Here is a 15,289-nt window from a genome sequence, read left to right on the forward strand (position 1 = left end):
TTATTTGTTGCTCATTGTCAGTATTGACGTTTTACTGAAAAATGTATATATGAAAGAATATTGAATCTACTGAAAGTGAAAGGTTGATACTTTAATGGTTCTGAAGGACTTCAAATCTATCTTTCACATTCATGTTGCTTCAATCATTTGCTACCTATCAACAATCCTATTAACAGTCTAGTTATATTATATCTTAAGACCGGATAAGGGTCACACATTGTTGGACAGTGATATTTATCGAGAACATTTTCATTTGAAAAACAAATCTCCATTAGTCCCACAGATAGCTCTCTGCTGCAAAGTAACCTGTGAAAGTGTTGGGCAGTGTCAACCCCTTTGTCTCCTTATTTTAGCACTGCATCTTAAAACAAAATGTCTTCAAAATAAAATATTAACATAACTGACCCTATACCAATGTCTAACAAGACCCGGTCATACAGAGGCAGCCGTTTTAACAGAACCCTGTTTCTTCCTCCTCAGCTACATATCATCGCCTTGAACGCCCCTCAAACTGGCAACATGCGAGGAATTCGTGGAGCCGACTTCCTGTGCTTCCAGCAGGCCCGCGCTGTCGGCCTGAAGGGAACTTTCAGGGCTTTCCTGTCCTCTAAGCTTCAAGACCTGTACACCATCGTCCGCAGGGCAGACCGGGACAACTTCTCCATCGTCAACCTCAAGGTGAGAAACTCCTGCCGGGAGACGTGGCACACTGCTTAAGGGCCAAATTAGCCTTCTGCTCAAAAAACATGTGTTTACAGGTGTGTAGACAGGCTGAACCCCACTGATACACAGTTTTTATATATATAAAAAAAAAAACTAGCTTATGGACTGCAATAAATTATATTCTATAAATCTTACTGCTTTATGAAGAACAAATCATAGGAAGAATACACTTTAAAAGGCATTATATTCTCTTCCTCGCAGGACCAAGTGTTGTTGGACAGTTGGGAGTCTATGTTTGGGGACAACGCGCGCAAAATGAGGGAGAATGTACCGATCTACTCCTTCGACGGTAGAGACATCCTCAGGGACAGCGCATGGTGAGTTGTTTGTTCACTTAGCTTAACATTAATTCAATACAGCATCCCGTCTTTAGCAGCAGTCTATATTTGGCTCGTACTGTACATTGTATATTTTGACTTAAGTGCTTGTTTTTGCTTATCTTCAGGCCAGAGAAAATGGTCTGGCATGGATCAAACAACAAAGGCCACCGGCAAACAGACCACTACTGTGAAACATGGCGGGCGGGAGACCACGCTGTGTCTGGCCTGGCATCGTCACTACAGAGCGGACACCTCCTGCAGCAGAGCTCCAGCAGCTGCTCAGGCTCCTACATCGTCCTCTGCATTGAGAACGCCTTCACAACACACTCCAAAAAATAAACCCCATCCGTACCCCCTTTTATTTTCTTTGTTCTGGGCCCTAGTAAAACACAGATTTAATTCCCCGAGAACACGCCTGGTGAACATGTGGCGTCCAATGAACTGGCCCTGTGGCTCTTTGCCTGGCAGAGACGCTTTGTCTGCTCCTCCCCTCCACTAACGCCAAAGAGATGGGTCGAACAGAGGGGTGTTGGGACTCTTTCTCGGGGACTTTGGCACATATTTTCTCCAAGGGCCGAAACGAGAGCGAAGAAGCTTCTCAAATTGTATCCATTTTTCTAAGAAATTCTGTATATTACATGTTTGTTGTTCGTTTTTTTTTTTTTTGACACTATCAATGTTTTACCTTTGAACTGTTTATAAAATTGCTATATCCATCCTGTTATTTTTTATTTTAGGTATCGACCATATCCATATTTTCTCCAATTTCATTTCAGAATTGTGGGTTATGACGGGGAACAGCAAACTTTTAAAGACTATTTTAAAGAAGATAATAGATATTTATTTTTAAATGAAGTTATGTAAGGGAAAAAAATGATTTTGGAAAAATAAAAAAATGCTAAATACCCTCTTTTATATTCTACGCAGCACAGAACATTGAATTCTTTTCAAAAAGAGCTCCTGAACAGAAACTGTGCCTTATTACACAACCAGGGCTGCTTTGCAAAACAAGCTCATATATGGAACCATCCTCTGTATTCAACAGATGTGAAAATGTTGGTGGTTTTAGCTCGAGTTGCTTTCCCTTCACACTACATTTAAATGACCTTGTTGGACATGGACACTAATGTAATGAATAATCCCACATCCAGAGGGCTAGATTCCTTCCAGCTGAAATTGAGCCCTTTGAATCTGAAATTATTTGCCCTTTTACCACTTTATAAAAAGCGACTAGTGAGTAAGCTGGAAATGATTAGTTTGCTTCTAATCAATCTGGAGTGATTGCTGTCCTGGGTTTCAGGGACAGAAAAACAGTATGTTGAGGAGAGAGCGGTTTTAGCCTTGTTTGCATTTCAGACACTAACCTGGCCATAGAGCTGCTGAAGTCTTGATGAACCTGTGGATATCGATTTTTAGAACAAATTGTGCTGTACTGTTTCTCCCAGGCACTGAATAAAAGTCTTGTTCAACTACAACAATAATTTGATGTCTTGTAAATGTCTTTACAGTGTTTTAAATTCTCTAAATACCAAATCGCTCCATCTCATGACGATCTGTGGCCATGATACGCTCCACCCTTCAGCCCTGAGCGGCAGTTGTATGTCCCGCTCAATGTGATGCTGCTGTGGGCATTGACTGCACCACAAATCAGGGTCTCCTGTGGCAGTGACAGGAGCTCAATACATCCTGGTCATTCATCATCTACTAACCATCACAGTTAAACGGCAATATGTGGAATCTTCAGAAAACCCTTGCTATTATTAATGACATCTGTGGCTTTTAAATGAACTGCAGTCAGCACCCTGATGCTCACACTCACACACATGCTCCTACACCTAAAGAAACCATTCAGGGCAATAGCTTAAACAATAATGTGAACTAATGCTAATCAGCATGACTCTACCATCTGTAATGTTCCAGAACAAACATTATGGTCCGTCGGCTCAATGATGCTAACTAGCTTGCCCTTTGAAAATACGTTTTCAGCTAACCTTAGGAAGCAACTGGTCTGACACCTGTTAAAGCAGTTGACAGTCTAACCTTAACTTAGTTAAGATTCATGGAAGCTGGTTGGCCTTCTCTGCTTTTCATTGCTTTTGTCTATCTTTAGTTTTACAGCTTTGCTTCGTAAAGCAATTTGACGAACTAGCTTAATAAGATATCCCCTCCAATAGTAATTTGCTAGCAAAACATTAGCCAGCTAGCAAGCTAGGGTAAGCCAGCAAGCTGCAACTTAGCTAGGCTAAATTGATCTGTGTTGGTTACTTTTTATCTATATCTGAGAAAGAAATTAGCAAAACGGCAAGCTAGCTAATTTACCAGCCTGATAAGGCCGAAGAGTCAGAATAAACTACCCAACGCCATCCACCCTTGGCTATTCACTGCATCAGCTACTACCAGGGTAACAGAAATAAACGTCATAACCTTTGGAATTTTACGGTGAAACCAGAACGAGTCTTTTATACACATGACAACAGGCTTCAAACAACAGAGAGTCCAGGAAGGACCCAGTTTTCAGGCTATGTTCCCATCTTTACACATTTGAAATACAAAACAAGAATACATGTATTTGTTTTACAAATGACCTTTAATCTTCAATCCGTTTCTTCTTCAAATGGTTGCATTATTAACTTATTTGGACACTATTACCACAGTCCTACATTTCCTGGACATGTCAAGATGGACTATTTTCACGAATAAAATTACCAGGAGATACATATACATTCGCTGTATGTCTACATGCAAAGTGGATTTTAAAAGAGGACTGAATTAGGTCACAGTCATTGGCAATAGCTCATAAAATCCCCTTAAATCTCTTCTTAAAAGTAAGGAGGCGCTTTAAGATAATATTTGATTAAGAAGATTAATTTGAATTATACAGAGTTGGCCTAATTTAGTAGGTAATTTAAGATGATACAGTGTGCCGACTAAAAGAGAGTTTCTTACAAGCAGGTGGTTAAAGTGGACACTACCTTATTTATTCCTGTGATTGAATAATAACTTTGATCACAGTGTTAATAAAGCAGGACAAAGAGGGTCGGCAACAAAGACAGCTCTGTATCAAGTACACCAAGGTGTGGTATTGAAGGGTCTGCTTAAATACATGCCTGTTTAGTAGGTTTGGTATCGTTTGATTTGAATCTTTGGGGTTGCGCTTTTCAATTCCGCTTCTTCTGCCTTTTTGATTTGGTTCTTTCAGGGGGTCAAAACATGTCAAATGCTTTTTTTTTTCCTTTTAATAAAACATATAAAGACCTTTTTAAAATTTTAAGGAACGGCTTCCTGTGCTCACAACCCTTATTTATCTTCTCACAATCTTCATTTTGCCGAGCCTCACACAGTAAATAGAGAGCATCTTGAGTTCCTGTTCCTAACCCTACTGTTAAGTTGTTATCACCCAATTATGTACCACAAAAAAATAGTCTTACAATCATCCTCTGAGGGTAAGGGGCTGTATTTCTGTGGTTCCTGTGAAGCTAACGGATATCTGGGCCAAATGCAAACGGAATCCGAGAGTCTAATGTGTTCTGCTTCTCATTCATATTAGCAGCATATGAAAATCATACGTATCTCACTCATTGATTTTTGACTTTCATTCATAGATTAAACGAAGCTTGAGAAGGACTGATGAGTTGTAGTTTAGCAGGGAACAATTTCTTGGCTTCCTGGCATATTTTCACCACAAGTTTGCCAGAGGACCAGCTGGCAAACAAACAACATAGAATGTGTTAATTAGTGAGCTTCAGAGGCCTCCACCTCCATGCTATTTAGCATCATTGGTGGTGTGGTGACTGCTAGCCATCTGGGGACTGCAACTCTCTGGGATGGAAGATCTACATGTGGAGTGTGTACCAAACGAAACCTCCATCATGTCTAGATATGGACATGGATCTCATATGGTATATGTTTAAAAGTGCACCACACCATGTTCATGTTATGATTTGTTTATGTTGTAATATTTTCTGTAAAGGAATCTAAGACAGATGGCAAGAAAAAGCAAAGAGATTCTGTATTAACTCAGTGTTTGGTCTTAAAGCACATGCACAATAGTACTGTAGAAAACGCATCGTATTGTGAATCTGCACTTTAACAGGACTGAGATATAACAGCTGCACAGCATAATGCTGTTTTTAACACCTCCAAATGACAAAGAGTGTGGTAGACATTAGATATGAAGTACTACAAATGAAGGGAAAGGAAGAAACCTTGTAAGACTGGGATTGCTGTTTACATAAGGGAAGTATTGACAGAAAATGTAACCGAATCTGAATCATTTTTTTTGTTGATGCTCAAAACTGTTTCCAGAATATACTACAGAATAAGCAGATTTCTGTTAAAGATGAAATCATTGTAATTCATCCTGTTGGGGCATGAAAGTCTGAAACAAATGTAAAAGCACTCAATCCAATAGTCATTGAGACAATTTACCGAACAACCATAAATGTCCAACTTCTTTAGGCGATATAAGAAAAATGACGGGGTTCCACCAATGTCAATAAGATTAAAGGACAATTATCCTCTGGAAACAATGAATATATACAATGTTGTTTTGTTCCAACTCAGCAAGATATTGAGATGTCTCACTCACATTTGGATAGGAACAGGTTGACCTTATAGTCCTGCAGGAAAAGCAGTGCATCACAAAAGGTCAGAACGAGTCTTCTAGTGGGAAACATCTCTGTACTCAATTCCACAGCAATTCATCCTCAGGTTGGCAGAACATGTACTTTTTTAACAACAATCTCAACCTTCTGGTGGCATTTGGGGAAAAGTCAGAGGATCACCAAAGCCAATCAAATATTCAAGGAACAATTCATATTGGTAATCAATATAAACAAATACCTAGTGTCATAAATTGTGAGTTTCAATACCCTGCAGCCAATATCAATCAATGGCTAACAGATAAATGATTGTATGTTTAGGGTTTTCTATGCTCAGTTTATTGAAAGTATTACAGGGTTTTCTCTAGAAAAATATAGTTTTAGGGCAAAACTGTGGCTCTGATCTTGTATATAAGATATATCAATTCTCCTGAGAACATGGCGCCCGTACACAAGATGGCGCCGCGGACGTAAACAACAACGCAACATTGGAGCTCATTAAAAACAAAGTTGTAACAGAAATATTGTTTTCTGGCATCACTAAGATTTTACTTTGAAAATCAGCTAAAATATCGATTTAGACAAAACCCTGATATTATGCACTATTTATCATATCATATATCTTTACTTAGTACAGAAAATATCATCATTAACACGGCGCCTGACAAGGTGCTTAGAGCCAGTTACGTGTAGGCTAACTTGTGTATTAGCTTGCTTTTTAGCACTGTTAATATTGGTTAACTCTATAAAGTTCCTGGACATGTAAACAGGTCTTCACTCTAAAACAGAGGACATGTGAACACTGAAACACTTTGCCAGGGTCGGTTTCTTTCAAGATTGACATTTCAATAAAGTGTCGTCGAAGATGGTATTAAATATTTTGAGGCTGAAGGCATCATCTTTAGTGGCATGTCGTTTAAGAATCAAGCGCGTCTGAATTTATCTATGCGCCCACCCCGTAATAAAAAGCGAACATCCCCAAAAATAATTAGTAAATTCAGTCACTTCCCACTCGATTTCATCAAATCTGCCTCTTAAGCGCTTCCACCCGCTGAGCAGCCTTACGAGAGCTGCAAGGCTTATATTAATTGACTGGGGGGATGTAGTGGGGCTCAGGGAAAAATAAACTAGCATCATAACTCCTGTCCAATTTCTCAATGTCCTTGGTAAATCTTCAGGGGAAAACACAACTTACTGAGTGGCGTATTATCCATTTAAGTCTTCTTGACTGAGTGAGGGTAGAGTGGGTGGGGGGTTGGAGGTTGGGATGTAATAACCCACAGCTGGCTTTGCTGTGAAAGCGCTATCACACTGGCTGCCTGAGGAAAGCTATATTTAGCGGGTGCTAAGTAATAACTAAGCAGTGAAATGATCCAGCTACGGTAATGATACAACAAGGTGACAACCAGATATTGTGGGACTTAATTACGTCGAGGGGGGGCGGAAGCTAGAAGCCACAGTTGTCAGATCGTTGGTCCGTGTTTATACAACGCTGGTGACTCGCTGTCACGTTAACCCGACTCCAACAATATCTTCACACGGCGCAGTTACAGAGTCACTTTGTTCTGTGACCTTCTACTGAGAAAAGCTGCTTTTAATGAAACCTCAGTATACAAAGGAGCACAAGTGTGTGTATAAAAACACTACTTTCCATATGTCACATCTTCATGTATCTCCATTTAAATGCATTCTGCCTCTAACTAAACTAACATGTTCCCCCGTGAAATTAAAGGGTAATGCCTAAGGCAACGTTTGGGTAGTGTTTCGAGTACTTAAGGCCCACCGCAAGGCTTTCACATTTCCCTGACATTTAGATAGATAATGAGTAACAATCTCCCAGTCTTTAAATCCCCTTGTGGATCTTATGGCATTTAAGTCTCCCCCGCCTCCCTCCCGTCTTTAAATATTTGATGAGGAGGATGTTATCTGCACTGGATATTCCTGGCATTGGCTTTGACCACTTCAACATACCTGCTCTCTCTTTTACACTGACCGGGGTACAGTATATTGCTCAAACACCTCATATCCACTTTACATTTGACAGGATTCATTTAAAGTCAAGGTGAAGCCACTTCCTGTCAAGAGGGTTCAGGGACAGAGGGAAAGAAATCATGACGGTACCACACAGGTTAATACTGATTTCCCTATCAGTGATAACCTTCCCCAGTATTGATGCAATTTAAATAATGCAAATGTGCATTTGGTTTAGTGCACATTTGATGGGTTTTCCCAGATGACAATCCCACTAAAGAACCACAAATCTGACTAAATGATGAGTTACACTGTAGTTTGCTTTCACCTTTGTATCCCCCCCCAAAAAAATCTATTATCCATTTGTGATAAAATACCATATAACATCATTTTGACGTTTTTTTTTGCGTTTTCTTTCTTGGTGAGACCTCCTTGATGGTGTAATTCAGAATTCCCCCGGGTCAGGTCCACGGCAGCACTTCACAGCTACCTCAGCAGCCTTACACGGCTCACTGCCTGCGGCCATCAGTGCCGATGGTTACATATTCGATGTGACATCTCCTTCCATCTTCTAATGAATTTTTTATGTCTCTTCCGCTCCCACTCACATGCAGCCGGGGCTCGTATTGGCCCTGTTCTGTAAACCTTTGCTACATAAGTGACAGTGTTGCCTTTAGAATGTGTGACCCCCCCTCTGTGCTGCTATACATCGCTCTACCGTATGGTGCTCACTTATTGGATTGTCCGCTCTCGGTAATGTTGTGTCGACACATCGGCAAGATCATTTACATCATTGTGATGTCCGAAGGGGAAAATCATGTCAAAAGACATCCATGAAATTATTTTTCTGACTGGGATTCATGCATGTCAAAGATAAGCCCACATTATGAAGCTAAAGTCCAATACGAGATTTATTTTCTGATGGATCCCCGGTCTTAGGCTATGGATTTCACAGAAAGACAAACTTCAGTTTCACTCCCAGCTGAACTGACAGTTTGATGCCACACTTCGGCCGTGCATATCTGACCATGTTAGTGACGGCATCATTGGTCTTGAGGGTCGGACAGAAGATAATTCAAAAAGGGAGTAATGCGATCTACTGTTTTACCTTGAAGAAATAACACATTAGTTCTCGAAACCTTACTAGTATTTGTTATAAACTGTACACACTGCTACTGAAAAAGCATATCAACCATTGAGAATCGATCAAATTTGGAAGAGGGTTCAGCATGGACGGATTGTCCTTTAGAAATCCTAATGGGTATTTATACAAATAACTCAAATTCTTCAATGATTTCTGAACTAAACGCTGCCGGTTCTATGTAAAGGCTGCACCAGCACAAAGTGAAATACACATACCTGACAACCACGGCATAGGTCAGCTTAACGTGGGTTTCCACTGGAACTGCAACTACTGGCTGACCTTCAATATGGACGCCACTTCATTGGCAGCCAAACAGAGGAAGGTCAGTGGATTAAAATACGTTTTGGACTCTATTGACGGTAGAATAAGTGTAACCCTGCAGAGTAGGCAGGATGATTAGCTAATTGCTGTAGCTACGACGTGTGAAATGGCAGTGTAGTCATTTGTTTCTTTTGTAAATACCTTTATTGATGTTCTCAGTTTTTTGAGTAACACAGAGCATGAGCATTCGGTTCCAATTCAAGTAATGATATATACACACATGCTTAAAATCTCCATTTCAATCCCACCACTCTCCTACTCACTAATCGAACAAAACGTGATCCGTCTCTTAAATGTGTGTCAACCACAGACCTTATTTCGAGCTATTTTCCAAAATCCTACGGAGAACTCGCAGTGACTCTGAGACGAGGGAACCGGAAGTGGTAAAATGCTAACTCACTTCCATGTTTTAGGACTCGTTCCTGCACCACTCTATATAATAATAATAATAATAATAATAATAATAATAATAATAATAATAATAATACATGTTATTTAAGCACTCAAGGACACCTTATAGGGCATAGGGTAATATAGGGAGAGTTAAAACAGTGGACAAGCGGGGTAAAACAAGACAAACAGGAAATGGAAATACAGCTTATAATGAGAATGCCAGTTTGAATAGGCGGGTTGTCAATGTTGTTATGGAATCACACTGTTGGATATGTAGTGGCAGGGAGTTCTAGAGTCTGGGTGCCGAGCAGCTGAAAGATAACATGGAGAGAGCGATTTTGCATACGTACACAAATTCCATGTCCAATATGGAAAAAGGGCTACAGACATTGTAAGCCTCTCCAGAGAAAAGTGTTCAGTGATCTTGAGCAGAGGAAGAGGACTTGGCAGAAAACAACGACTTCCCAACCTCCATGCTGGTTGTCATCTACACATCCAGGTGAGGTGAATTGAAACCCTGAAGTGCCCACAGAGGTGAGGTGTGTGTGTTAGCACGGTGACAGATCGGCGACCTTATTGGGGCATAAACCCGCTTCTTTACCAGGGCATGCTGGGACAGGCATTGCACTAGAGAGAGAGATGGATCCTTTTCCTTGAGAACGCTTCTTTTTCGAGCCAAGTGGTTGATAAAGCTTGTGAACGTCATAGGAAGAAGAAAACCCTGAGTTTCACAAACCCTGCACAGCTGGCGGCCCTTGAGAATCACAAAATGTACCTTTCAGCAAGTCGCCTAGCTGTGTTCGCTGACAATAAAGAAGAAGAAAGAATGGCAAAGAAACGGCTGCTTTGGCACGGTTTTTGATGTACCGGTATGCGTTTCCTTCGCTTCCCTGTGCAGGAGGAGCAGTGCGATGGTGATGTGCCTTTCATTCCTCAAACTGACAGTTCAGCATTGATCATTTATCAAGCTGGGTGCTTGCCACAACTATTGATTGAATGGAGAGAGGTGGTGGGTGCGTGGGTGGTTAGGGGGGATAAAATAAGACTTGTGGAAGTGAAGTACGCTCCTTAGTGAACACACGAGCAACAGCGCCTGATGAAATTCAACACTTTGTTTTCTGCTCAGTGTTGTTGATGAGTCTAAATGTACGTGGCAGAAAGGAATTGATTATGTGGGAGTATGTGTGTGTGTGTGTGTGTGTGTGTGTGTGTGTGTGTGTGAAAGCATGTCTGCGTGTGTCATCATGTGGTCCTGTCTTTTCTGCACGTGTGGCTTGTTCTGTTCTGACTTCTCTCAACTCCAGCTGACTGAAACCTCTAGTGTGGTGGCAGAGGTCTGCAGAGGATCATGCTGGGATATCGTGCCCGGGTTAAGTGTTCCAAAATCTAATCACTCTAATGTGTGTCACAGTCCTAAATCTCACTCGCTGGGCTGCACTGCAACGCTTCAGAAAAGGGGGGAAGCTTTTCACGACTCCTTCCCTATTGTAATCATTCCAACTGGATATGAGCTATTGCACTTATTGGCTAGGGCAAGACACCGGCTGTTCCGCCTCTGATTGGCTGTCTGGACACCTCTGAACCGCCTCCCATTGGCTGCCCTGAGTAGAGTGGGAGGAGACCCCCCGCCCCCCTTGTCCTCCCCCTGTGGCAGAGCGTGTAAATGTAAAGACTCTTTCTCTGCCTATTATCTGAGTGACTCTGGGTTTTGGTGTCTGCCTCCGAGCGCCTGTGTGTGTGTGTGTGTGTGTGTTTTAGAAGGAGAAAAGAGATAAAGAGAGAGAGAGTAAGGGAGGGAGAGGCAAGCCGCGTTTTCTTCTCCCCCCTTTAGCCTCCCCGTCTCCCTGCTCCCTGTCACTCCATCCTTCCTCCCCTCTCCTGGACCACCCTACAAGCCTTGCTTCCAGCCGGACCGGGACACCCCCCCCCTCCCTTACCACCCAGACCACCCCGGGACCCTTTGACTCTCCTCACTTCTCCATCCCACCAACAAAAAATCCTCTGAGCAGGTAAGACTCCGCTTATTTCCTTTACAAAGTACTTCCCGCTTCTTCTCCTGCTCTTGTTTTGGTTTCCCTTGCCTCTCCACTGTTCCGGTACGTTCCAAGTTTCCCCCTCAGCTATAAGAAAGTGACATAGTTGTAGGAGATGATATCAGCGAGGTCACTATCTTTTCCTTCTGATATTCTCTGATATCAACTTCCCCCTCCTTCCTCTCGCTCTACCCCACAATCTCTTGCGATCTCGTCCCCTCGGGGTTTAACCATGTGCAAATTCAAAAAGGAAAGCGAGTGTTTTTGTTATTTGTTTGTCCACCCCGCAAGCTACAAGGACAACATGCTGTGTTTTGGTTACAGGGAAACGCATCTCTAATTGATTTCTGGAAAAAGTGTTTATGTTAGTTGGTGATGGCTATTTATAGGTGCTGACGCGCCAGGAGCACGTGCTTTCCTCTAGGCCGCTTCCCTAATGCCGGGACAAAACACAGGACTGTCCAGCGGCTGCAGAACGCATGACATTGCACAAAGTGTAATGACTTTACGAGGCAGCGACTTGCTTGATTGGATCAAGGCAATCTCGCCAGCAAGAGAACTCCCGATATTAACATGCCCCATAAAGCATTCCTCACAGCAAGAGGAAATGAACAAAAAAAACCTGCTTAGTTCTCCATCCGCACATCCTGTACTTTACCAGGAAGGGGAAGTGGAGTATGTGTGTGCATGTGTGTGTTTGTGAGGTAGACAGAGATACAGCTAAAGTGCTTTAGACATCAATAGTGCCAGCATGGAGGTTTAACAGCCACTACATCATATCTGAACATTGGACCTTACAAGAATGTCAACAACAGAGGAAATGCTGCTGCTGGTGTGCTGATTTGTTTCTTTTGGAGTTTTTTTGAAGAAGTTGTTCAAATAAATGAAATGCAGAGTTTGACAAAAGGACCTGACGTTTTTGATCCTTTAATATAGTTATTCACATTCTTAAATAGCCCCAAAATGCCAAAAAGTAGTAACGAAGCTAGGCGTTTTTTTGCTCAAATCAGTTAGGCTCTGCTATACTGAAGGAATCTTCATCAGGCAATAGTATTACGTTTCTGTGTTACTTCAAAACAACTTCAAATACAAAAACTGGCCTTTTCTATCACATACATTTGACCTTTCTTTAAGTGATAATAATTGTCTAACTTCCTTAAAGAGCAATGTGACGAGCATCTTGGGAATGAGTGTTGTCTGAATAGGGCTGTGTTCAGGTGGATAGCTTTCAACTGAAATGCTTGTATTTCTAAAAGAAAGTAAATTTAAAAAAAACAGAAATCCTCCAGAAAATTGTACTTGGAACATCACTTCCACTTTGCATATTTATGTTGTTTTAGATAATACATATGTCATTGAGGAGCAGCAGTCACATATCCATGGGTTCAGGTGTTAGTTTATTATAGGGTTACTTTATTAGGACGTGTCAAATTGGATGTCTTTACTTTGTGAAAAAAAACATGCAGGTGTTTGTCTGCTCTACCCCTCAGATGCTCCAGCCTCCAGGACAAATGCTAAAGCAAAGACACAAATGCTCATCCTCGACTAATTTCCATTCATCAGATAAGAAAAGCATGTTGAAAGAAGGTCTTTCATTCTTAGTAGAGTCCAGGCTGCATGCAGAGGATGCACAAATGGAGTTTTAAAATGTGTGTCACCAATAAAAGTCACTTGGCAGATTGACTTTAGATTCCTACGTCAAGCACTCACTTTGTTTTTGTGAATAAGGTATTTTCATGAATGAATGGATGACGTATAAACAATGTCACAGTTTTGGACAGAAGGCCCTCTGACACTTCTTAAAGGTCTGTTACATTTAAAGTCACAAACCTAATCCATCTTAAGAAACGTCAAAATATCTTTAAATTAGATAAGTGGCAAAGTCCAGGTCAATGAGAAGCAAAGAACAATACAGGTTAAAAAAAAAAACAGGCTTATTCCTTCTTCCCCACGTGAGCTGCGCAGCCATATTTAATGCACTTACTGCACGTCAACTCTTCCAGGGTAAGCGCTCATAAGAAAGCATACATAAAACCGCTTGTACAGTGACATATTTATGAGCCTCGCTGATGTGTCTGAACAGTCTTGCCTGTGCAACCCCCTGCCTCCATAAGCCCCTGCTGTAAGCCTAAAGTTGAGCCGTGCGGCGTGTTGGTGCAGACTGTGAGTGTGGCTCACCGTGTCACCACGCTTTTACACCTCCACGTCACATCGCGCCACATGTCAGTTCGTGGGCGCGACGTGTTGTGATGGTTTGGGAATTGATTGGAGCACAACACGGGAGGGAAGGTGGCAGCATGGGAAATGTGAGCGGACAGGCTTTTACCTTTACTATGATGTCATCAAGGAGAAATGCCAGAATGACAGTAAGGAGGTCGTACAGGATTTACAACAAATGAATGATCGTGACCATTTTGATCGATATTGCCATAAAAGAGGGATTGAGCATTTTGAACCAATATTCACATTATGAATTATATTAAAACCGTTTATTTGGGATCTTTTTAAGAGTAGGGTTAGGGGATTTTTTTGAGAATGATTTTTAATCAGGTCTGCAAAATACAATTTGTAGGTCAGGACAATTCACAGCATGACAATAACCAGAATAGTTTACTTCAATTTACTAATCCATACTGACATGTTCAATTCATTGTGCCACCCTAATAGCACTCAACTCACGGGTTGATCATAATTATTCAGATGCATCCCAGTCATTATGCATTAATTCACATTCTCTATAAGTGCCTTCCTAAAAGTGTATTTTCAATGTGCCTGTCGTGTGGAACAAGGACACTACACAAAGATAGATCCCGTGTTTCCAGTATATTTAGTAAGCCATCCTTCCTTCCATGTAAAGCCAATGCTCTGCAAGCAGCTGGCCCTTTGTGCCTTGGCCCCTTCGAGCCGTTCCGGATCTCCCGCTGGCCTGGCTCATGGGCACAGAGTGTGCCGGGGGTTGCCTGGTAGGCTCTGGCTCAGTGTGAGAAAGGCCACTGAGGCTGACTGGCTGCCGTCTTGGTAGCTGTGAGAGAATGATGAAGGACGCAGACAAAAATGAGGCTGCACAGGAATGACTTCATATAATGGGCCAAGCATCCACTTTTTGACATATAGAAAATAAAGGGAAAGACTTTGATGGGCACAATTTAAGTTGCTTGCTGTAAACCATTTTTTAAATGTATTTTTGTTGACGTGTGATGCTTAGTGTACACCTTGGTCACATTTTTTTAAACCTAAATTGTTCATCAATATGCTAAGATTGCAAAATGAGTCCAAACAAAACATCAATTAAAAGCAACGACCTGAAATGAGCACAACATTTCTTATCTTAACTACGTGAGAACACTTTGTATAGTGTTAGGAAGACCAGGCTTTTTTACTTTGATTAAACGTGTTTTTATGAAGATTAACTAAAGCAAAAACACGGCTTTGTCATGTAATTAACCAAACCACTTTGCCTTTCCACACAAGACCGACTTTTTTGGAGATCTTTTTTATTTATTTTTATTCATCATTCTTTCGGACTGATGTATTTCACTTTTAGTATATTTAGTACATTTTCATAGACATATCTAAGAGTTATTCGTCAAATAATGATTTAAACTGTCAGACGCTTTAGCTGCTTTTACATTACATTTCATTTGGCTGACGCTTTTCTCCAAAGCAAATTCCAATAAGTGCAAAAATCATAGAGAATCAAACTTGTAGCTGCCTTCCATCTCTTTGTTTCCCTTTCCTTACGTCTTTTAGTGTCAAAGCTATCACAGGAAGCAGATACATTAC

General features: G+C 41.3%; 2 protein-coding genes across 10 annotated transcripts in view; both read left to right on the plus strand.

The window, feature by feature from the left end:
• Positions 1-2,524, plus strand: part of col18a1a (collagen type XVIII alpha 1 chain a) — a 78,132-nt gene extending 75,608 nt beyond the window's left edge. For all 3 annotated transcript variants that reach the window (XM_063888513.1, XM_063888511.1, XM_063888512.1), the window contains 3 exons: positions 481-678; positions 925-1,040; positions 1,169-2,524. In XM_063888513.1, coding sequence (XP_063744583.1) covers positions 481-678; positions 925-1,040; positions 1,169-1,382 — 528 coding nt within the window. In that variant the 3' untranslated portion in view covers positions 1,383-2,524. The remainder of the gene's footprint in view (positions 1-480; positions 679-924; positions 1,041-1,168) is intronic.
• An 8,646-nt stretch (positions 2,525-11,170) lies between these two features.
• LOC134867371 (poly(rC)-binding protein 3) overlaps positions 11,171-15,289 on the plus strand; it is a 70,696-nt gene continuing 66,577 nt past the window's right edge. For all 7 annotated transcript variants that reach the window (XM_063887901.1, XM_063887905.1, XM_063887903.1 and 4 more), the window contains exon 1: positions 11,171-11,482. The gene's annotated coding sequence lies outside the window, so the exon portion shown is untranslated. The remainder of the gene's footprint in view (positions 11,483-15,289) is intronic.

Source organism: Eleginops maclovinus, chromosome 7 (assembly GCF_036324505.1).
Source record: "Eleginops maclovinus isolate JMC-PN-2008 ecotype Puerto Natales chromosome 7, JC_Emac_rtc_rv5, whole genome shotgun sequence".
Classification (NCBI taxonomy): domain Eukaryota; kingdom Metazoa; phylum Chordata; class Actinopteri; order Perciformes; family Eleginopidae; genus Eleginops; species Eleginops maclovinus.